The 25,247-nt window shown below is 40.6% G+C and overlaps 1 protein-coding gene across 1 annotated transcript in view; it reads right to left on the bottom strand.

The window, feature by feature from the left end:
- Window positions 1-25,247, bottom strand: part of LOC144472306 (discoidin domain-containing receptor 2) — a 212,885-nt gene that overhangs the window by 89,692 nt on the left and 97,946 nt on the right. The window contains exon 2 of the mRNA XM_078185267.1: window positions 15,001-15,135. Coding sequence (XP_078041393.1) covers window positions 15,001-15,091 — 91 coding nt within the window. The 5' untranslated portion in view covers window positions 15,092-15,135. The remainder of the gene's footprint in view (window positions 1-15,000; window positions 15,136-25,247) is intronic.

Here is a 25,247-nt window from a genome sequence, read left to right as displayed (position 1 = left end):
TGAATGAAATTTTTAGATAATAGAATTTTTGGTATCACGATATTACAAAAATAAACCTTTACTGTAATACTATTCTAATGATATAATAAAAACTCATGACCTCTTGAATGAAAATATCATTCTCAAGAATCTGTATTTTACCGAAATATTATGACATTTGTAGATCATTGCATTGGTCTTGATCTGCTATTTCATAATAGTAAAAATACGCATTTCTATTTAAAAAAAATAACTTAAACATGACGAAAAATATAACTTTGTCAACAATTTTTCGTTCGTCAAAGTAATGATCACGTTTCCGTTTTAAAACGTCTCCCTTATCTACGACGTCGGGAAAGAATTTTAGATGATCAAGTCACATCGTTCACTCCGGATATTTCACTATTCGCCGATGCTTATTTTTCCGAGCAAAATACTTCGCGAAGTATCGAAACGTAAAAGGACGTCGGAACGGAATTTCGATCAGTAACCCGCATCATTCAATTACATGTCCTTTCGTCGTTTTGTCGGGTCGCCGGGAACGCGTCAAATTCGCCTCTCGTCTCGGTATCAAACTCGTCATATCATGTTCCCTTCTTTCGCCGCACGTTTCTCCGGAATATTCATCTTCGGCGGCGTATGTATGTACATCCGTGGTACATGGCGCATGCGATGTCATGTATACGCGCTGTCATCTGGGTACACCGCCTGTCATACCATAAACAATAAAGCAACGACGAGAGATGCGCGCGCCGGCCAGAAACTTCCCATGAAAATGAGGATTCAATAATCTCTGGCACAAGTGTTTCGGAAAATCTTATTACTTCGTGGACGACGTTCACCGTCGCCTTCGTATAAATATTTTCTTTTTCCCCGCAGAGAAGCGAAGTCTAGTTACATTTCTCGTTAAACAGGTGACTGCAGATTATTTTACGAACCTCGGTTCGCTAATTTCGACAAGCCAGAACTGGTAAAATTGATCAATTATACCAATATGCTCCGAGTTTTGGTTACTTCGGTTATTTAACAAACAATATTGGCAAGCACTGAAAATGGCAAAGGTGCGTTGATTTACGTGTTTAACGAACTGAATTCAGTTCAACTTTATGTTAGTTTGATTAAAGTGCACGACTCAACAAAGTAATTTATTTTACTTACTTTTATTTTTATTTATTAATTATATTTTATATGCTACAAAAGCGACAATAAGAAATATATTCTGATCTATAACGAGTGTTATAGTAATATTTGCAACAACACAATATATTGAATAAATAACTTGTAAAAAGAAATTCTGTAAAAATAATACGATCAATTCTAGAGCTATAAATTGACATAAATATTACAAATAAGTAATATAATAAGATAAATTGTAGTAATATAATAAGTCCGTCGGGATAGGGATTTCAATGATTATTTAATTAATAATTCCCTTGTCAGGAATATTGTTTCGTATCTGTTCTAACCAGAACGTTGTTTAAAAATCTTCTAAAATCCAGATCTAAAAAAGACCCTTTCGCTTCCCGATCGTGTGTTCTACAATTTAGAGGAACACATGAAATCACAATTGTCCAAAAAATGTTCTATATCGTGGATCGCAATATCGAACTCGAGACTGCAAGGATAAAAGACCATAGAACAAAGCCTCGAAGAGCGGTTCGCGCGTGAAAAGTCCTCGACGCTCATTAGTTAACTCTGATTCCTTTTCAAGTCCCGAAGACGCGCTATTGTTTACATCTCGATTGTTCCGCGTACACATAATATTACGGTCGACTGAGCAGGATCGGGGAATCGCGCGAAAGATGACGGAAGGCGAGTAACGCGGAAAGGGAATAGCAAGAGATAGACAAAGAGAGAGTGGGAGACAGAGAGAGAGAGATGGGAAGAGGGGTGGTACAAAGAAGAGCATCCTCTGTGCTGGAAGAGAAGATTGTGAAGGTAAAATGGGAGGAAGATGGTCGCGGAGGGCGAAGAAGGGTCCTGGCATGGGGGTACGAGGATAGGATAGAATGCAATAAGATGAGACTTAGTGTGCACTACGCGTCGTAGAATTGACGTGCTCCTTATAAAGCTGACGGACGAGGTAGACTGGGGGGAAAAAAGAAGAATGAGGATAGGGTGGAAGAGGAAAGGACGAAGAAGGGCAAGGAGGCGCAGGCCGGGTAGAGAAGGTTGTGACGAGCAGCTTGGAGAGATAGCAGCGGGGAGAAGGTAGGAAGGCACGTCGTGGCTCCTGCACGCCGTGGAAGCCCGATTGTTCTCTGCAACCGACTGTGTCTCATTACTTCGAATTGGCTGGCCGTAGACAATGCCAGCGGGTAATACGGTTATCCGGAAGATGGTTTTCACCGGCCTCCTCTTCGTTTCACCGGTCTCCCGCTTCCATCCGCCATCGAGCACGACGCCCTTTTACGCTTTCTCCGGCGTCCCCCTCCGCTACCCCTGATTCTCTCACCCCATTCCGCTCCGGCAGGGTATAAACCCTTTTCCCTGACGGTCACGTTAAGAGGTTACCTTCGCCGGCCCCCCGACCCTGCCTACCTGCTCGAATAACCGAAAGGACGGGAGCCGAGGATCCGAGGAAAGATGCTGACCGAGAAGACAATGGACCATCGCGGGCTGCTGTAAGCTGGCTCCACGGACCGGCGCGGGAGATAAGGATCGAAGATTAACCCGCGATACGAGCAACGGGAGACGAGGTCAGCCGGCCCCCGGTACCCTTCGTCGACTTAGCTGTTCGCAGATGGTCTCGTTTGCCCCGCTGTGTTTCGACGATCGTCTTCCTCCTTCAGGAATAAGGAGTCTCCAGATATGATGGAGCTCTATTGAATAGTGCAAGGCGTCGCAGCCGATATTGGATAGAAACGGGCCGCATTGACCCAGTACGAGACGGATCTGCCAAATAATCTTTGCTGAAACCTCGCCTCCTGGAATTGCTACCGTTGCGATCGCGGCCGCGCGTTACCGCCCCCCCCGTTTCGGCTTTTAAGATTTCGTTCTTCGAACGCGCGCGCGAAGCTACGTTACAAGAATCCGATCCTCTCCACGCCATTTTAAAAGTTAACTGCCACCGAGGCAATGAAATATGCTGTTCAGGGGTTTCGGAACAGGGGAATTTCTGGATAGATTGACGAACGTAGAAACAATCGAAAGACGTGCGAAGGCAAGCTCAACTGCTCGTGCATTTGTTCTGCCCTCACTCGCTCTGTAGCCGACCGACTTGTACATACCGTGGCATGGATATAACACAGATTATATACCTATATTTTCTGTTAATAAATAGTAGCTTTAGTTGTAAAGGAATACCTCAATTCTTACATACACCTGCACAACATATGCAGTGACTCTCGAAGGATGCTATACAAGTACTAATGTAAACCTGTTGCTAGTTCTAGTATAATTGGGTATGAGTCAAATAGACTTCGTTGAAATCGACTGCGTTTGCTCTCGTTTCGGACCTTTCTCGACTGCCATCGATTCCGGCGAAGTTCCACAGAGTTTTGCCGCGTGCAATTAAATTAAATACTCGAGATCGATCCTCCAGCTGTGAAATGAAACTGTTCTAGGTGATAATATTGTGTCTTTCCTATTGGAACTATCGCTTCCATAAGCGTCCCGACGGTTTTTTCTCCGCGTGCAACGTTGCTGAATACTCGGACGTGCTTAGTCGAAGCAACAAGTTCGGAACTGGGTACAGAATTCGCTGGAAAGGCCATATCGCAGATATTTCCGTTCGCTGCGTGCAAGATTTCACTTACGTCGTCGCGGTTTCACAAAATTGATACCGCGTGAAATGTAACCGCGTCAAAATTTGTTCTCGGTAGTTGTGGAACATTCATTCCGGAGATTTAAATACAGCAAAGAAATTTGAATATAGCAATTCGTTTAAAGCGTTGACGGTCACGCTAATAACCTCGGTAATTTCATAAAATTAAGGTACATTGTTCAATTAAATTGAAATTGCAATTCCCAATATTCTGACGTTTCGCCGGTTCTAATATAACAGTATTAGGAAACTTTAATATATTATTGTTGAGATTCATTTTCAAATCCGAGCAGATTATTCCATTACCCATGAATGGGTGACACCTCAGCCAATATGTTAATGCCTTATTTCAGTAAGATACGAAGGATAGGAACGCTACGCGGAAGTTCGTAACGATGCCGTACGTTTCGTCTTTAGAATCAAGCGGAGATATCTGAAGATATTATATCACGGGGCAGGTGTAATAGACGGTGAAAAAAATTTATGCCGGCGCAGAGACACCAGCCGTCGGCAGAAAACTTTCTTTCATTCGAAAAGAAGATGAGAATCGAAGATTAACCGTCGACACGACTTTGAATCGGACAAGACGACGTTTCCAACTCAGCCCGGGTTTCCGAGCCGAGGGAAACTGCTCTGCATTTCAAATCCGCGAAAAGCCGGGAAGCTTTTCGTCACGGACGGTCGATTCAGTTGACTGAGAAGAAGCGGCTCGAGGAAAGAGAATGGGGTCTCTTGGACAGCGCCAGGAACCACGCTTCCCGGGCTTTCGGGACAAGACATACAACAGATTACGTAATTTTTTAAACCGAAATCTTACTAGGTCATGCTTGCGCTAATGCTCCGACAAATTTCAAGTAAACCGCTTCCCACGAACCATCTGTTAATGTCTCGACGAAGATAAACCCTTGCTCTTAACGATTTTATGACAGCTGCATTCGAATCCTTAGACAGAGAATTGAAGGGGTTAGAATAGACCAGAGTCTAGCATCCAAAATTGCACCATGCATAAACCATAAAAGATTATACAAGCTTGGATTCAATAATTTATGAGTCTGCTTTTTAATTGTATTTTGTTATAGTTGAGGATTTGAATTAGTTACAGGAAAATTGTAGGAAAAATTGAATGGGTCTGGCATTCAAGATTGCACTATGCATAAACCACAAAAGATTGTACAATATTTGGATTCAATAATTTATGAGTCTGTTTTTTAAGATCGACGTTGATTTTCCTATAGTTAAGGATTTGTATTAGTTACAGGAAAATTGGAGGAAATATGTGTATAATTAAATGCGATGTTAATATCAAGCTGAGACCTTTCATCGTTAATTATGAAAATGAGTAAAGAAAATCACAATGCTCTTATTTATCAAATAAAACTGTAATTATCCTTTCTCTATTCAATGAGACTTTACTAATTTATGTTTATAGTTACCTTATATTTCTGGTTTAAATATTAGATCTGAATTTCCAGATTAAATATTAGGTACTAAATATTTTCATCTCCAATTATGGAAACAATAAAATAAAAATTTGAAAGTAACCTTACAGCTTACGTATATCCAATTTAAACATCGATAAAATCGAATCGATGTAAGGTATGAATAATACGTAATTGGAACGAGTTTGAAATCCGCAGCATGTATTTAAATTTGAAATTTTAATGCACGCCACGGGGAACGTCGGCCATATTCATATTTCTGTTCTGAAAGGAAGCGATTCCTAACAGCGGCGTGAATATCTCGCGACTGATGCCTAAATCATCGAGAGGTTAAACATCAAACTTTGCTAATTTGTTACCAGCCAGAAAGCTAGAGCGACGTGTAGAAATCTTCCACTCTGACCAATTTGCCCCAGTTACCGAACTTCTAACATTGTTAACCTTCTCGTCCGGACTTATGGGAACTCTTCGTCTCGAACAAAATATATAGATCACCATCGAGTAGACTCACGTGTATGGAAATGAACGCGGAGAATAATAAAAAGCTTCTCGGAGAGTTCCTTCGACGGGGGTTCGCACGATCCTCCGGCGTGTAGCTTGGTCGAATATTAAATCTGAGGAGAGGCGAGTAATAAAATACCATCGCCAAGTATTTAGGATCCTAATTGATATTATTTATGATATTAATGTATTATTAATATATATAATAATTATGATATTAATTGTCCGCGTGCGCGAATCCACCGAAAACTAACGATGAATATAAATTGTAAGAGAAACGGTCACAATGTTTGGAATTTTAGGAAACCTTTTATTGTTATAGTATTGCAAATTACAATTTTGTAAATTCAGCGAAACTAAAGGACATTATTTAAAAATGTCTATCTTATTATTATGTACTATGTATTTCTGTATATAGAGTTTTAATAAAACAAACCAGACGCGAGCAGTGAATAGTTTATCTCCATTGTATACGTCTACAATAAATATTGGAAGTGAAATCGAATCGACGGAGTTAGAATTTACACAATAGAATCGGTTTACAGCGAACAACAAATGAAGTTCGAAAAATTGAGAATATACAGAGTGGAGCGCGAGGAATAGAATAGTACATGGTCCAAGATTCGTAGTATTTTATGTAAAATATTTGATAAAGCTTTTAACTAAAGTAATTAAAGCTTTATAACAACACTGACGAATTTCCATCTAATTCTAAGTAAGACATAGTTTTAGGCATTATTTAATGACCCGCTCCGTACAGCAGAACGTTCGTTTCCCCCAAAGTCAAACAAACCTAAGATACGAGAACCGCATTAATCACTCCGCGGTAAAAACGAGAAATTAGCAAAGTCTCGTAATTCCGTGTCTACATTATGCGCGGAAGAAATTGCACAAAGAAAAGCTAAGGCTGCTGCTACGTATGCTAATTCTTGCCGTCTGTTCTGCTTGTACAGTCATAAATTATAATGCGAGATGATACACAGTTAAGCCCACTGACACTACCTTGTAACGCGCATAGCTTTTCGCAAAACAGTTTTATAAAGGAATTTAGATAAAACGTGCAGAGAACGGAAAATTAAATATCTCGTAAAAGATAATCAGATCTGTGCTTTTTACCTATACGACAAACTAATGTGCGCTTTATAAAATGAATGTAAGTCAGAATTTATGAACTCATTAAATTGCCTGATGAAGAGGTTTATCGGGAACTGTATCAGTCAGCGAGTTCGCGTATCTTAAAAAGCATTTCTTTATTTTTATCCGGTTAATCATCGAATTAAACTTCCTCCGATTTAATTAGCTTCTTGAATGCAATTTTACCTCTCCGTAATCTGAAACTTTAATTTTATTAACAAAATTGAAAGTATCGAAACGTAGACTGAGAAATCATCTTTGAACTGTACTTAATCCAAACTGTTGACGATACGTAAATGTAAGATATCAGTACGTGCACTCTTAACGTCGTAGTACAACTAATAACTGAACCAAACAGAGGAATTGATGTTTTCAGAATTTTTTAGTGAAACTTTTAGATAAAATCTTGCATGTATGGCGACTACCTCTGCCATTCGCCAACAGATGGATTCCATTGCCGAAGATACCTAAGACTGTCCCTATTTGTATACATACACCGAAACAGTGCTTATCCTTATCCCTGTCTAAGCCAGGGCCCGCTAGAAAGCCTTACTGACGAATCCACTAACGGGCCTGGGACGAAACAAATCTCCCTCTCACTCCTCGCCAAACCAAAATCCAAAAAACCATTTAGAAACACACCACACATGCATATGATTATAGGAAAATACTGAACCAATTTACTATCTTTAGAGAATGTTCTATTATTATTGTTAGACGTACAATCAAAACTATTCGTAAAGCTACAACAGAAATGGAAAAATGGTCAAACAGCAATGAAATAGATAAGAATGATCTTCTTAAGCCAATAGAACTGACGAAACGTATGCGACCCAGTAAAAATACAGTCGAAATGTGTACAGAATTTGGAATTAGTTACGCCTGCGCCATTCTTAAGAGAGTGTACAAACTGAAGTGTTTACTATGCGTTTATTGCGAGAGCTGTAGCTAAGCAGCCGCAAGCTCATAGCTCACGAGCAGGCTGGCGGCAGCGAGTTTAAGGATTAGCTCGCGAGCGTCGGATTAAAGCTCTGGTAGGTGGGGCGACGTCACGACATGTCGTCTCTACACGGCCGCGGGACCTGAAATATGATACATTAACCACCTATCTGGGCTTTTGTCATTCAAATCAGTTAACTGGAGGGCGCCGGAGTCGGGATCCGTTGACGACGACGACGACGGCGACGGCGACGACGTCCCTCATACGTTCACTCGAGTGTACACGAAGTAATCATTTCCCTCCCGAACAATAGTCGAGCCTTGTGCATGTTTCAACAGTCAGCCGGAACTGGCTGGACACCTTTCGGGAGGATCAGCGTAGGTGAGGTCCGCGGGAAGGAAGGTCAGGCGTAGGGAGACAAAGAGAAAGACCAGAAGTCCTCGAGAACGTCTCGAGATGGTAGCCGAGTGCGTCCCCGTGCTTGCACTTATCTTTGTGCGCACTGTTTGCCCAACCACCAAGACAGACCATTTACCATAACGAGGGAAACGGAAACTTCCAGCAGAACTCCTTGCCGCCACGGCCCGGCAAAAGCGTGCAACAATGGTTGGCCACCGTGAAGACCGCCTACACCCGCCCTCGACCTTTTCCACCACCCTGCCCTTTTCTTTCCGTGCCCCCTCTCGAACCCCCTCCCACTCGCCATTCTCTGTTGTATCCCTCGGCGCTTTCTTCCCTCTGTTTTCCCATGACCTCGGCCACCCACCCCCTTCTGTCAACCTGGCCAAGTGAAAAAAGTAATCGTGCTAACGTTCCTCGAGGCGTCGGAGTCGATGCCAATTCGTTGCTGGTCGTTTGCCTGCGCTTCCGAAATCTTTCACGGCTCTGACGACCGTCGTTCTTTCCCGGTTCAGTCACATGGTAACACAATTTCGATTTCAAGAGCTTGTCCGGAATTTAACACTTTTCTTGTCGTTATTAGTCGAGCGTGTTTGAGACGGGAATCGTGAAAATATCAAATTGCTGTAGCAGTTTGGATAGCAATTCTCAATGTGGTTGATGAATTTTTCATACGTTCGACACCGTGGAGAAATGGCAATTTATTAGAGTCAAGTTCATTGTTTATTGCAAATATTAGTTTACGTTACATAGTAGATAATGAACTCAAAATAATTTGTTCACCGGATAGAAGCAGAGAAATGACTGTGTGTTAAAGACATGGTTTGTTTGCTGTGGAAAAGGTAATTCTAAAATTAATTAATAAATAAATAAATAATTCTAAAATTATCTAAAAGATAATTCTTACTAGTCAATGAATTTAAGTAATTATACCAATAAATCTATTTACAGGATATATGTTCTAACAATTGTAAGTTAGTGTCCATTCGATCAAAAAAGATCGTAAAATATTAACCATATAGCAAAGATGATTTGTTAATTTCTTGTAGCATAGAGATAACCAACATTTATAAAATTGCAATGAAGTAATCATTCCTATGTAAAATACAAAATTCGTGACACGAAAAGTTATTATTAGATTAACAATAACTTAATAAGAACTGTAATAATTACATTTATATAATTGATACACGTGTATGTGTGCTTCAAAGTTTACAGAATGAAGTTATTTAACTAAAACATGTCAATATTTTCAAAAATTGTCATGACAATTTTTTAGTACTGTTATGTTTAAACATATCGTTATTAAATAAACTATCTTTTCTGCCAGAAATGATTAGGTATTTATGAATGTCCTAATAGAAAAGTCAATCACATAATAGCCTGTCAATCATTGTTCAATATCCAGTCAGTAACAGTAATTTTTATATTTTGCACAAATACTGAATGTTAGTATTATTTTTATTGTTAAGTCTTTTCATGGCAGTAACAGCAATCTGTCTCATTAAAAATTAATTTAATTTAATTTAATTTAATTTAATTTAAATAAATTGTCCTTTTCTATCAATTGTATAACGCTTGTGCTTAAACGACCAACCGCTGTACACGCAACCCTAACTTTTAAAGCGTCGAAATTATGAAACGTCGTTTGAATTCACCATCGCCTATTGGCCGAACGCAATTTCGCAACGCACCCCGACATGCTCTGTAAATAGAGCGCGCCAACAATGGTTATCCGCGACATAAACCCTTTCATCGCCGAGAGATATTTAGCCACGGAATAATCCCTTAGAAATCAGAGGCACGCGAGTCACTTTGTGTTCAGATCTTGAGAAACAATCTGTGCCCGGGCAAATCTTTGTTTTGCAGATTGTCCCGTGGCAAATGGCGATCCCGGTGAAATACTGTTGCGGCGAACAAGTTCATTTGCATATGCCGAGATTGTACCGCGGCACTCTCGAGTGTCCAATTAAGAGTATTATTAATGGACATTCGTCACTGTTTATTTGCAACCGCTGGCACGAGTTGTAGGAACGGAAACGCGTGTAATTGGCGACGTTCTTATTCCGGGTTAGCTCGATTTAACGGCGAAAGTTTGAAAGAACGGTGGGGGGGGGCACGTATCGATGTTACCCCCCGATCAAGCCCTGGCTTGTTGCGCAGCCTAGACAATTGATTCCATTGGTTTCTGAAGAGTAATCAGTGTCCCCCCGGCTTCCGTGGCGCTCGGAAACCAATAGGATCCGAATGGGCCGATCTTGTCTATCGTAAACAACGTGTTCCAGATCTTTACGGCGGAAAGAAACTATTAGGGGATCGGGGTCGTGCTGTAGTTCGGAACCATCTGTGCAATCGATAGAACACGACGCGGGGAAAACAACGATTTCTTCGTTTGTCGATACAGCGGAATCGCGGATAATCCGAATCTCTGACCTCTGATACCGGCTATCTTTATTATTGAACCACGGTGTATAAATATTATTTATTGTAGCAGTCGATAAAAATTCAATCTGGAATATAAAGTTATTTTAAGATGGTAATAGTGATTATTACATTTGAATATTTATAGATAGTTACTTTAAATAATTCGCAACAATTTGTGATATAAATTATTCAAAACATTTGTTATTTGCTGCAGTATTAATTGCAGTGGGAGGATAGAGTTGCGAATAATTTTCTTGTGCAGTTTAATAGACATAATAAACGCAATGCGTGTTCAAACTTTTCGTACGTTGCTTTAAGGAAATTCTTAAGCGTTGGTTACACCACTTACAACAGCGTACGATATAACCAACGATAATATGTTCCACTGTACCCTAAGTTTTTCAATCTTCATAGAAATGTTAGAAATAGAAATGTATTAAATTACATAAATAGCTTGACATTGTTTCTATAACTTAGAATCTTACATAAAATACTACAATTGTCATAATACTGAGTGTAGCTTCAGGCAATCGCGACATCATCGTATGGTTCTTTTACTTCTTATGTTTTGCAGCTACTCCAACATTTTGAAATGTTTTTTTATACGTTCATTATTCATCATACGAAAGCCAGTTTAAGCGCAATGTAAATAACCTTCCGACTGCTAATTTTTTTTCCACTCCGACACAACCCGATTCCGAGACTCGCATAATCGAGTGGATCCCACGCGGGAGCAGCAACGGAACTTTCTCCAGGGCCGTAGAAATTTTTTCCTCTCCCCCAAAAACGTTTGCTCTCGCGGGCAGAGAGAGAGAGAGAGAGAGAGAGAGAGAGAGAGAGAGAGAGAGAGAGAGTTGGCCGTGCCATCGCGGAATATATTAGGAGTTTCGAGCGCGTATAAAGACTAGTTTATAGGGGGTGGATAAAGGAAAGTTTCAAAGGATCGAGCGAGCGTGTACGGTGTGCCCCGACGATCGAAGGTCGCCGAGCGATTTTTCAGGTATCCGACGAGAGGGACGGGAACACCGAACTGCTTCGTTACTGTTCCGCAGCGATAACGTCGATAAGCCCGAAAACTTCGCGGGCACGCCGCACTTTCGAGCAACCATAGCGCGCCGGCCCGTTTTTCGGGAACAGTAATCAGCGAACCGCAGATATTTACGCAAGTTGAAATTTTGATAGGCGAACTTCGAGAAACTGGAATTAAAATCTCGCGGCTGACAATTCGTTTTGTAGAAAGATACTGCGATACTGCTTTCAATTTTCTTATGGTTCTTTCAAGTGTTTTGAATTTCGATCGCTTCTGTTACGTAAGAATGCTAACAAAATTAGTAGTACAATTTTTCAAGCGATCTATTCTTCTGTGAGACGGTCCATGGTGTGAGTAAGTGAAATACGCAGTTGTATTTGTAAGAGAATGTGCACTGCATTTTTCAGGTGCGTCATCATCTCATTTGTGACGACTTGAAATGCACCGTAAATGCAGAATCCTAAAAATGTCTAACAATCCAGAAATGTTTATTTGCGAGTCATTAACAGAACACAACGACCAGTGAGAAACGAGCTTTAATAATGCAAGGCGACACATCTAACAAGTTGACGAAGCCCAGTTCCAAGAGTTAAAGTCATGCACGTGACATTGGAACACCCTGTATACTTCGAGTAAACAAGATCATTATTCTTGTCTCTCAAGATGAGATAAAATTCTATCCATTTACGCTTCGTATACTCCAGATAACAGAAAATTGTACTTTTTTCTTTTTCCTACTGAGAGACGATTATTAAAAGTCGAGACTAGATCTGCTCTGCTCAGACTGATAAACATCAAGCAAGTCGCGATTGGTAAGTAATATTATTTTCGGACGAATCTAAAAATTCGATCATATTTCTTTGAATTGCGATGCACAGTTTTTAATGGATTTTACCAAATCCATTTTGTCTTTTGCTCTTTTGTCCGCCGTTGTACCTGTACGCCAGAAGAACGGCACCAGGTCGAAGCATTTAATATACATGGAGCGGCGACGACAGGGCAGAGCAATCGATGGAACTTGCTTATTGGCAATTTGTCGAGTGATGAGATGGGATGTAGAAACCTAGTAACGAGGAGGTTGTTTTCCGAAGACGAGAGTGCCTTCCGGCGTAAAATCGGCCCTGGCCCTTCAACCTGGTCATCGGTTGCATCGTGACCGAGGACGGGGAACAGGGGGGTGGCTCGGATCGAGAGAGCAGGCAGAGAACGAACCCCCCACCCCTCCTCTCTCTCTCTCTCTGGTCTCCCTCCCGAGCGAGGGGTTAGCATAAGGAGTCTTTCGCGGGATGCAATTTATCCTGTCGCATTAGATTCAGAATAATTGATCCCCCGGGCGGGTGCAGAATAGCGAGTCATTACTTCAGACTGATGGCACCCCCGTCGGCCCGGCTCGGCCGGAGGAAAATAAAAACTCGGAGATCACCTGCTCCCGATGAAAAATTTGACGGCCCTGGGTCCTGGCTACCGGAAGGGCGGAGGACGAAGCAGAACCCTTCGAACGGGTTGTTTTCACCGGAATGAGCAATCCGCCAGCTGCAACACCGGGGAAAATTCGTTGCTCGGGACTGGTGTGTACTCGTCCATCTATTTCTTAGCCCGGGTTCCCTCTGCCACGAGCTAATCCGCATCCTCTCGCTCCAATTTTCGAAAAAATTTAGAACACCCAACCGAACCACGAAGACAATGCTTTCGAAAATTAACTCCTGCTCGTTCTGTGAGCGAACCGCGATTCTGGATAATTGAAGCTCGCGTCTGATCGATGCAATTTCCATTTTGATTAGTAGACTGGGGTTTTTATGTGAAACAAAAATTGTAAGATGTGGTAGCTTATATACAGGGTGTCCCAAATGTTAATGCTCAAACTGTGTCAGTGTATTCTATGGCACAAAGTAAAAAAAATGTTATACAAACATAGGTCATATAGAGCTTTATTAAGTAGTTAAGTATTACTATTCCTCTTCTGAATTTTTGTTATAACTTCTTACATTAAAATTTGAACATTAAAATTTGGGACACCCTGTATATAGCTAACATAAATAGCTTATTATTAGGAGTTTTTTTGTTCTTACGATAATCTTAATAAGTTGAGAATGATGCGTCCCTTAATGTTTCTAATAGTTTCTTTTACCCAGTCACGGTGTATTTATTCCAACGAATTAAGTCAAACTTTTATATAGAATTTATTATAATTTTTATAATAAATGTTTTGAAGCTATAATGTTTGTTGTTGTATTGTTAGTTGGTCTAATTTTGAGTGTCCCTTATGGATACTGTTGTAGTTATGGTTAGTTAACGGTCACGTTAAAATTACATACACTAAGTACTTAAATGAAGTACGTAAATTACAGACTAAGTACTTGCATATGATAAAATAATGCTTTGGTATAAAGCTTGAATGAATCAACGTGTGAAGTGTTCGACCGCGAACGTAAATCTGTCCGCGACGAAGATTGTTTTTTGTATACTGCGTTAAGAGTTTCAAAACGTACGCCGATTCTTTCGTCTGGAGAATAGTAAAACTTTGTTTGTTTTCTAGTACTTTCTATAGCAAAACTGTTACCAATTAAAAATCTTACAAGTTTCTTCACTGCAGATGAACAAAATCGTGGTTACCATGGAACAAATTCGATTTCGTTTCGAAATGCCATTAATATTAACATTTTTCAATGGGAATTTTTTATAAAGATTAACGAAACATGCATAAAGAAACCTTGTAAATATAACAGCAAGAGATGCTGTAGATTCTTCTCAAAAAATCGCAAAGAATGTTAAACGGAACCGCAACGAAGACTACCCCCATAATGCAACATTGGAGGATTCAAGACAGTGGAAAAAACGATAACTTCGTTAAGGAAATGAAATCAGAATAAGATTGTTCGCATCGATAGGAAATAAAGTAAAATTCTGCCGACTGCGTGAGATCCTAATCAGTCATTAACACGCTCGCCGATCAATTTGCAAACTTCATCAAACGCGCTGTTGAAATTCGCGGGAGCGAGAGAAGGCTTAACACGCGCGACACGACCCGGCAAATTTGCCGTAATAATTGGATCGGGCGTCAAATTTTCCGACATTTAATAGATATCACAGAGAATAATATGTTTCGTGACGCCACCGCGAACGCGAAGAGTGCCGCGCCGTTTAAAATGAAATTTGTATCCGCGCGAAGGTCGCTTTCATATTCATGATCTATTAAAATTCGCCAGCTCCGCGTAATAGAGGACCGAAATGATTGAAATCTGAATAAAACAGGGAATTCTATACCGCGTCCGGGCGCGGCGTGTGCGTAATTAATAATCGTAAAATAGCCCGGCTCGCGATCGACCCCCTCCCCCTATAGCGGCGCCTGCACCGCGCCGTAGATTTTCAAAAAGGAAGAATAACTCACGTATATCGAGTGCTCGAACATCGCGTAGCGGACCGATCAGCGACAGCAGTGCACAGAACTTAGCAATTATTGGCAGGCAATCAGTCTTCATGGTCGCTGCGGTACGGTGCCTTCATGGAAGCTCGGGGCAATCGTCTGAAAGCACAGACAAAATGTCTACCTTAAAATTTATTTGCTTTTAATCAATGGTTAAAAGCATTCCCTTGCCTTTAACCTATTTCTACATTTTTATCGGGAATATTGTTTGAACAGTTCTATATAGGGACGTCCTAATAGGGACAATTCTTATTCCGCTCGAGATACCAGAGATTTTCGTCTCGATATATGGCCCGTTTAACTTCTCTAATGGTCCGAGCTGTAATTGAATTTATTCCAATATACGGAAATCAGTCGGTGCAAGTACCTCGGCTTCTTTTTTTAAGTTTCTCGTGAGGAGATGTCGGTGTGCATGAAAACGTAATCTATTGAACTGCAAAGGGAATTTTCGCTTCCGCTGGGCTTCAATAATACTATTGAAATTGTTAATTCATTGACTTTTAACTTCTGCGTTTCAATGAAACAGTTAAGGTCCCGTGAAATTTGTATTCTATGTATTTATGCATAAAGAGAAAATTTTTACTTTTTCGGAAATGGAAAAGAATTCTAATTGCACAGTAACGTAGTGAACGAAACAAATAAATATTACATATGTATTATATTTCATTATATTATGTTTAGATAGTATCATTGTATATGACTGTATATAATCAATATTAATGTTTCTTAGTATACGTATAAGAACATATCAAATATTCTATTAAATTAACAAGTTTCGTTTATTCGAAATTCGAGAATATGTGATACTTTAATAGAAAAATTTTAACGTGACCCAGAATTGTTATTTCGATGTCCACCTAGAACGCGAGAAGACTGTATGAGATCTCATCCGAGGAGCAGTTAAGCGAGACACTTGTAGCAATCGATGACGGAGCTGCTCGCAGGCGGGCCGCGATAAATCATGCTATTAAGGCTCCGCGGGCACGCGATCCCGGGTCGATAAATAACCCGCGCAGCTCAATATACATTACAATACAAAATACGTACATTCATCTCAGAACCGTCTATCGTAAGAGCCATCAATCTCCCACCGAGATACCTCATCGGCCTCTCCTTTTTATTCTGTACGACACGCGGACCCCGCCACCCCCACAATTCAACCGATATCGTTCCCTTCCAATTTCGCCTCTGTTGTCCTTGGATCGGATAAAACCATCGATCGTTTTCTCGGTCACGTATACATATAGAGAGGGGGAGAGGGTCTGCCGAAAATTTTCAACGGTCCCGCCGACATATTTGGCCGTGACACGAGCGGTTAGGGCCGGGCCTGGGCGGTGGGAGACCGAGTGGAAACCGGAGTACGAGGGCGGCGCAGAGGCAAAAAGAGCTTAATCGACTTAAGGATAAAACCACGGCTGACCCAGGTGTTCCTTTTGCTTGGCACGAGCCTGGACAACCAGTCAGCCCCCGGTGGTCTCTGCGGTACGTGTGTCGCCTAGAGAAACACAGAGAGACCGACTCGTAATCGAGTCCCCGCTCAATTAGCCCAACCTTGCACTTTTTCGTTCCCTCTGTCGGCGACCTGCGAACAGCTAAGAGACCGGGCCACGGAAAAAGACAGCCCCGGCTCCTCGTTCTTCTTTCCCCGGTTCCGGAAACGGCTCTTACGGCCACGCAAGTGCCGCTCGATGGGCCTCCGCCGTGAAACGAAGAAAGGAATTCCGCTCGAATCGCTCTACGCTCCGAGACAAAGGCTAACTAATGGCATCGGGACCAATTGATTGCTAACAAAAGGGACGGTGTCGTTAGCTATGTGTCCAGTAATTCGACGTATTAGGGAGCTCCTCCTGTGGAACATTAGCGGTGGCTGTGCGATGTTGTTCTTGGGTTGGCCGAATTTCGGAGATTGTTGGTAGAGGACGGTTATGCGAAGTACAAATTTTCCGTCTCGGTTACTGGAATTTTCGGAATCTGCTATATCGATATACAATTTTATGCAACAGTATTTTTTCATATTTCGTTTATGCAATTTTTGAATTAATACGTAAGATCCGCGGTTTAATTATTTATCATCTCTGTTAGGTTGGTATAACACTAGTTTTGATACTACTAAATAAAGATGATATTATGATCTTATTTAGTAGTTAATAAATGAGGATTATTCGTACATTGGATTGTTTAAGCAACGCATAAATTGTATATAATGATTTATTGTGACGTATATGTACACAGGCAACCTTCTCGAGAAAACTGAGTTGAAAGATGCGTGGAAGTTCGCGTGGCTTGTAATATGGCGGGAAGTAGAATTGGTATGCCATGACCAGACGCGCCACTTGATTCCTATTCAATAGTATTATTTCGTCGACCTAATTTTTCTCGAGAATGGAGCCTCGAATGAGAAAAGTTTATTCTATATTTTCGACTTGTTTTTTGACATAGAATCAGCGTCTATCCAGTTGTAGCGTTAATTACGTGACAACGTGTATAACAAAATTAATTGGTACTGTCTTACATATTTGCATACCTTGAGTCACGCTTCATTGTTAGCTATGCGAGTGTGTCTGGCTAATGCACACTTATTCTGCTTGTTACAAGCACAGGAGATGATACATCGAGTACTTTGTTTCGGCATTAATTTTCATTATAATTCTCTTAAAAAACAGATCCTGTAACTAATTGTCGTATAAATAAATAAACTGTATACATCGTATTTAGATCACAATCAAGCGAATAATGAAACAAGTGTTGCTGCAACAAGTTTTACTTTAATTAAGACTAGACTGTTGATCTTTATAAAATTATCTTTTATAAATTAGAAAATTAGTTTGCTTATCATAAATTCCAAAACCTACAGTATAAATTTGATTTGCTTGAAACAATTTTTTCTGTTGTATTTCAATATCTTATATCTTGAAATCCGAATTTTAAAATCTGCAATCAAGTTTTGATTATGATCAAAAACGTACACTATATAAACTGGGGAATCTTTACGCGTAAGAGCCACGTGGCAATCTGCATGTTTGCGTTTATTTTTACACTGTTAATGCTGAAAGGTCTGTGCCTCGTCTATTGCACTTTCATCACTGATGCTGTCAATAGGTCATGTATATCACGTTCATGTAGACGCGTTTAAAGACGTCTATGTCAGTGCAATATTGATTACACGTCTTGACTTCGGTATCTCGTTATCACTTACATGACAGCGGGCATAGTACGCCATACATTTCAATTATGCTTTAACGTATTGTTGAATAGTATTTTCACTGACACTATAATCGTGCTTGATATTTTGACTTGTAAAATTGGCGGTTACGATAATCTACGAATACCAACAGAAATGTAAAAACATTTTACATAAGAATGTTATACAGGCAGATCAAGTATTAGAGATTCATGTACATAAGTGTTTAGTAATTTGTGTTACTGGAGCTAAAAGACGTTCATATATTATATTTCTCCTATATAAAATGCAGTGAAATAGTCTTCGATAGCAATTATTTAAAATAGCTATTGACGAATTTTATAGATGACATATCAATTGCAATAATGATCGAATTTCTTTCAAATATAAACTTGAAATCCTATACCGACGATCACCTGAAAATAGAATAAAAATCCTAAATATACAATCAACTGGGAATAAAAATAAAATCCTATATCGACAATCGACTAAAAATAAACGGAAAATCCTATATCGACTCTTAACTAAAAATAAAATGAAAATCCTAAATAGACGATCGACAAGAATAGAATAAAAATTCTATATCGACAGTCGACTGAAATAAAAATGGAAATCCTACACCATCGCCCAACTAAAAATGAAATGAAAACTCTAATTCGTCGATCGATTAAAAATCAAATACAAATTGTACACGAATTCCTCATTTAACTTAGTAGACGAAGATTTGTAGGAGATCTCAGTTGCACGGGGTGGGGGGCCGAAATCGCAAATTGAATAAATCCGCGGAACCAGGAAACGGCGTCCCATACGCGCTGACTGGAGAGACTGAAAAAGGCATGACAATGGAGCACAGAAGAACGCGCCCGGTGCTGCGTTGAAGTTTCACCATTAAAAGAAGTCAAGAACGGGGCTCGGTGGAATTTTTCGAGATCCGCAAGTAGTTCCAGAAGGACTTCCTCCTACCGTAATGACGCAGACCGTCGGGCAATTCCTTTCTGCTGCCGCTGCAAAATACATTCGAGATTTTACGGACTCCCGGTCGGAGTCAGTGAAACTCGCGGATTGCGGCTGCCGAATGCTCGAAATCCCGAAGGATGGATCCCTGATGATACCTGCTTCGTTCCTGGGTTACACTACATAGAATATACACGTCTCTCTCTATATATATACCAATATATATACGTACCTATACATGCGCATACCTATACATATATAGGATATTCGCATAGCTAGGTAATCGCGGTGCGGTTCAAACTTTGCACTGGAAACCGCCAAAATGCGCCGTCAACCGCGCTCAAATATATCATTCGGGCTTTTACTAGGCCGTCGGTTAATGACGAATATTTCCGCAACGTGGATCGAGGCGGTGAGAAACTCTTGCGGAAAACTTAGCACTAATTCATCGTTAAAGATAATGTAACGAATCGCCGGACTTCACAGGCTAATACGAGTTCGCCGGCGGAGAAAATTGTTGCGGGTATACATTACTTAAGTTCAGTTGGCCGATGTTCACCTAAGGCTGCGGTAATTCCCATAAGAGCCCTATTTACACTTTCAGTGCTCGTTTATTCTAATGCTGGCGGTTGTAGACAACGGGGCCCTTTCGCCGACGCGCGATACTCGCTCGACGGTGTTCCCCGCGAATCATCCCATAGAAATTTCGTCACGCGGGAGTTCGTTAATGAAAATCCACGGTGGTGGCCGGATCGGGGTCACTCGAAAAATAACGACACCGCTGTTACGTCGCCGCGAAATTCGGCTCGTTAAAACGCCCGATGATCCCGATTATCTGTCGGCTAATTTTTGAAAGGCGACGCGGTCTCTTTACCCCGTTCCGCTGTTCGTAATTACGATACGGCAGAAGTAACGACGGGCTTGTAATGGAGAGGGTTAATGCACGAACTTGCCGGTGAAACTTCGCCGATGCGCCGGTGGAAATAATACTAAACTGGCATAAACGGTTTATGAAAAACTTACGGGGAAAATATCCATGGAATATTGATTGAGGCTTTACCGGATAACGGTGCAACGAGTTCTGGGAAACAAATTTTCTGAAACTGCTCCCAAGGTAATCGTAGCGTGTCCGATGGTTCTCGTGTGGTACAAACAAGTGTTTGCTTAAGGCGCATGGAAACGGTAACTTAAGGATAGTCGACGTTTCATTCGTGATAAATGATCTCTGGCGTTTATTGTTAGAATAGATTATCTCTAGAAATTATCGTTTGCTGGTTGCTTTTGAAGTATTGTATTTATCTTCTAAGACCAACTTTTAGAATGGAACATTTTTATGATAACATCCCCTACCGCTTTAACCCTTTGCACTCGAGCGGTGACACTTCGGCACCACTAAAATTGTTCTACCACGTCCTAAGATAATTTTTATACCAAAAAAGCTTAGATTTAAAAAATTGTTAAGGAGTAAAATTCTTGGTAGGAATCAGAAAAATCAATTTTGTATGCATAAAAGTGCACTTTGTTACATAGAATAGAAATACTATGAGCCAGGAAAATTTGTTCAGGTTATCACTTAAAATGGCTTCGAGTGCAAAGGGTTAATTACATAACCTTGACATAACGCTTTAATTAAACTATTTTATATAACGCAATTAAGATTGAAAAATTAAGTTAAATTATCTGCTACTCTATTTTTAAATCAGTACATGAGTGACACGATTTAATCTACTAGAAGTAAGAATTTCTCACAGAAACATTTTTATATCATGAATTGTAGAATGATAAATCATAAACCAGTTATTTAGGAATGCTAATTGAAACAGCATTATCGTTTAAAATATTTTTAGAAATTAATTCCTAACTTATTAACAGATTCGAGACTCGAAACGGAGGGCCAAGATAAGGCACAAAGTATCCGAGTCGACAATAATCATTCCCGAAAACGTTCTTAAATCTGCGATTTAATATCACCTGGGATCCCTAACACGTTCCGCAATAATTACCCGAGAAGTTTTCCCATAATCGTTCGCGCGTTTGATAAATAGGCGCAGATGGCACCGCGAAACTGAGAATTCAGCGTTGTAGCGAAATATGTATATCCAGGGGAAAGTGGAGGAGCCTAATGCGTTCTACAAACAGGCCTCCGTTATCGCGACGGAAACGAGAGCTGCCGGCCGTGAGACAAAATCTAGCAGGGGATGGTGTACAGAAAACGGTAGGGAAAGACCGTCGCGTCGGCAGCGAGGGCGAAACTTCTCTTAGCACTCTTATGCGACCGCCACGATAGGTTAAAACCGCAGGGTACGCGATAATAGGCAACGATATGTCCGCCGGGATAGGCGGTGTTCTGTCAGCCATTCGGAACGGAAACTCCCTCACGGGTACGTCTTATGCGAGCCCGACCAGCAGCTAGCTTTATAGATATTCCCACGGATAGATTCCTATTGCACAATGTTGCAGAACTTATTGGCTAATAACCAGAAAGATTCGCTTTCTGGATATCGAAACTCTGGGACTTAATTCGCTTCCGCGTGGTCCTCGTGGAGACTTAAAGTGGGCCGCATTAATATTCGGACACCATCGTATTTGAGACATTTTTACTCCGTATCTTTACTTGTATATTGTTGAATTAATGAATTTATTGTTCTTTAATAAGTCAAAACACTTACTTTAGATTCTACAAGCATAAGTTCTATTTACATAATTTGTATAGTTTTATTGTTAATTGGTATTAAATAAACTATTGCTTAATGTTGACGTCGGAAAAATATTCGGACACTTTATAAATTATAATCTGTTCGGTTCGGTTGGATTGCCTTTTTGCCTAATTACATGGTTTAATCGTTCAGGCATACTATAAATAATTTTATTTAAATATTCTAATGGAATACGTGACCATTCTTCGGTTAATCGCAATTTTAATTCTTCTTCGGACTTTATTGGCGACAACCTGATTCGACGATCTAAGTAATCCCCTAATTTTTCAATCTGATTTAGATCTGGTGATTGTGGAGGAGTATTATACACGTTTTGAAATAGAGATTAATTCTTTCGTAGGTTCCATTCATTTTTGTACTCAAAATTCTTTTGTAGATCATATTTATCTTTTGTCAAATCAAATCAAATCCTTCTTCTGGTATTGTTTAGCTCCTTGGGAATGAAACTCGCCCTTCTATAAATTAAATTCGCTTGTTTATAAATATTTGTATTAAAATTCCTATTTGTTAAAATCGAACCGAAGGGAGCCTACTCTGATTAGCGGCGAACTCAATTTAATTTGCAAAATGTTGCAGAAATTTATATATGGTATCTACAAAAGGATTAATTTGTACTCAAAAAGGTCGAACATGGCCTACATTAGAATTAACATCGACAGCAAATCCGTAAATAAAACCTTCCAATTTTTATTTCGTCGAACGCGTTAATTTCATGAAATTTATCGTATAGTCGGATTCGGCATTAAAAGCGCCAAGTGTGCTCGAAACACGGGTAAAACGAGTAGCGAGGAAAATTCAGAAATCGAACGTGCTCGAAAAAGCGCGCACGGGCCGTCCGGCGATCTCGGAGCAGCGCCGCAGCGAACCGCATAGCAAACAGGAAGAAGAAAACATTAGCGAGATCGAAAAGGGCGGAACCGCGGCCGAGTGTACACAGCCGGGCAACTACTGAATCTCGGTTTCAGCATATTCGCAGTTGTTTTATGAAGCTGCCTCTCAGGAACTGTTGCCGGCGCTTTAAGAACAACCTGTTGTGTACGTCGCGGTAATCCCAAAAATTAGCGAGCTCTTTGCCTCGCGAGGCGGGCGGCGGCGCTCGTACCCGCGAGATTAATAGAACCGTAACGCGGCCGGCTTTTCCCCCGTTATCCATATTTCTCATCGGTGCTCGTCGACGACACACTTTTTCTCCCATGAGCAAGCGCGCCGCGCGCCGCGCTGGCTCGCGTGTTTTTCATCGCGTTACTGGAACTGTCGGACCGGGGTCGGGCCAGGCCGGGCCGCCGTGCATTTCTGTGATTCCCCGGGCACGCTTTTGAAGATCCGCTGGCCTGCCTATGGATGAACGGTTCCTCGGTTGACAGGGGGTTTCGACGAGCTCGTCCATCGATTCGCGATCCTATCGGCTCGGTATCGTTAAACGATATCTCCGATACCGGTGTGTATCTACTCTTCCATGCATTCGTTCGGATGGAACAAGGGTACACAGGCGAGGATGTATGAAACATTTTTGGTGCGAATTCCGGCTCCAGGCGCGCTCATTTTTTCTTTGTACACACGCCCGCGCGAATGTGTACGCCAGTTTCCAGAACGGACAGAGACATATTCTCGGTGACGAAGTGCGGCCGACGGCGCGCAGCAGTTGTTCCGCTTATTCGTGCCAGAATTGACAACTTCTGCGATTACGCGAGGCGGAGGAATATGAATTAATGTGTCGCATTTGCGAAACGTTCGAAAGTTTTCAGAGTTATGCTCTCTTGCGGCAATCTTTGACGAAGAATTTCTGATCATATACAATTGTACAATTACAAAGGATATCCACGTTTTAGAGTTATAAAATGATCTTTAATGCAGGTAAAATAAAAGGAGAGCGTAGATGGGATCTGAATAAAGTAAATGAATACTAAATAGCGCAATTTCTTATTTATTGAAAAAATACACGGAGAAGACAAAATTTTATGTGAAAAGATTCCGATATATTTGAAGACGAAGTCTACAATTTTAACCCATTCACTTATTTCCTTCCTTAATAGTTATAGATTTAATCCAACAATGTATCTGAATTTTTCAATACATTTATTCTTTCATATTTGATCTATCTATTGTCATTACAAACGCATAAAATCCGCAGTTTATTTATTTGATAGCTCAAGTGTCATGAGTTAGTTATAAAACTGAATACTAATTCACAAACTACCAAGAAACCAGAACCATTACCACAAAGTATTTTTCTGTTAAAATACAATATCAGTTATAGCCAGTTATAGCCAGAATAAAGTTATAGACAATAGATAAATTTATATGCATACAGTAATATGTGAACTTGATGCTATCTCTGTTCTTTATTTATTTCCATCACGAGAAGCTAAAGAACACCAAGACAAAGTATAATTGCGGTTGCGTTACATCAGCGTTACATCAGCGATCGATTCCTTCTTGCTCTCGATAGCTGCATTCTCAAAGAACCCGCGAACGAGAAACCACGATGCCGTGTTTTTGTTCGACGTTCTCTCTAAGGAGGGCTAGGCAATGCTCGCATTCAGTGCCGCAGCGATATTCTTCTGGCCGATTAGAAACAGCTGGAGCGAAAACCGTTCGTCCCTTTAACCCGTCTTTCGCCGATCTCCAAGTATTATCCTGTTTCTGCTGCGCTGCCGCGTCCGTGACATTAAAAAAGTATCGATAAGCGATATTTCCGATAAGTCCTGGCTGGTTTTTCCTGAACGATCGTGATGGGACGTGAGCGATCGTTATTACCCTACCTACGTCGCTGCATAGAAATGATCACTGTTCCCTCGTGTACAAGAGAAAAGAACGGACCTCGTATCTCTCCGCCGGTGTACAGCTATTTACCAATCGCGATGAATCGTTCTGCGATCGATGAACGAACGTGTGAGATAATTACGTAATATTTTAGACTCTCTTGATTTGTTCAATGTAGTTTTAACACGTTCCATACCGACTCCTTCCGTTTACACGACTTTTCAATCTACTCATTTATTATTTTACTAAAACTTGGTATACTGTATGTAACAATTAATTGGACCGTTTATTTTGAAAGTGGTGTAAGTCCATTTTCTCTTGTTTCGAAAAAATTAAAGGTTAACATATCTGTGAATTAAAAGATTTAGGCAAATTATATGGAGTCTGATAATGTTTCTACTGTTTTATCAATATGTAATTTATATATAAAGGGCATAGACGATTAAGATGGTCAAAACTGCCCTTAGAGGTTTTTCAATTAGTCATACACCGTTCAATAGCTGACCAATAAAAACTCATCTGTGCAAAATTTTAACCCTGTAACTTGTCCGTGAGGGTAGTTAGATTTCAGATTTCGCGGTTTTCCGGCATTTTTC

This window comes from Augochlora pura, chromosome 7 (assembly GCF_028453695.1).
Source record: "Augochlora pura isolate Apur16 chromosome 7, APUR_v2.2.1, whole genome shotgun sequence".
Classification (NCBI taxonomy): domain Eukaryota; kingdom Metazoa; phylum Arthropoda; class Insecta; order Hymenoptera; family Halictidae; genus Augochlora; species Augochlora pura.
The sequence above is the reverse complement of the archived record's forward strand: the minus strand, read 5'-3'. Positions and strand labels throughout refer to the sequence as shown.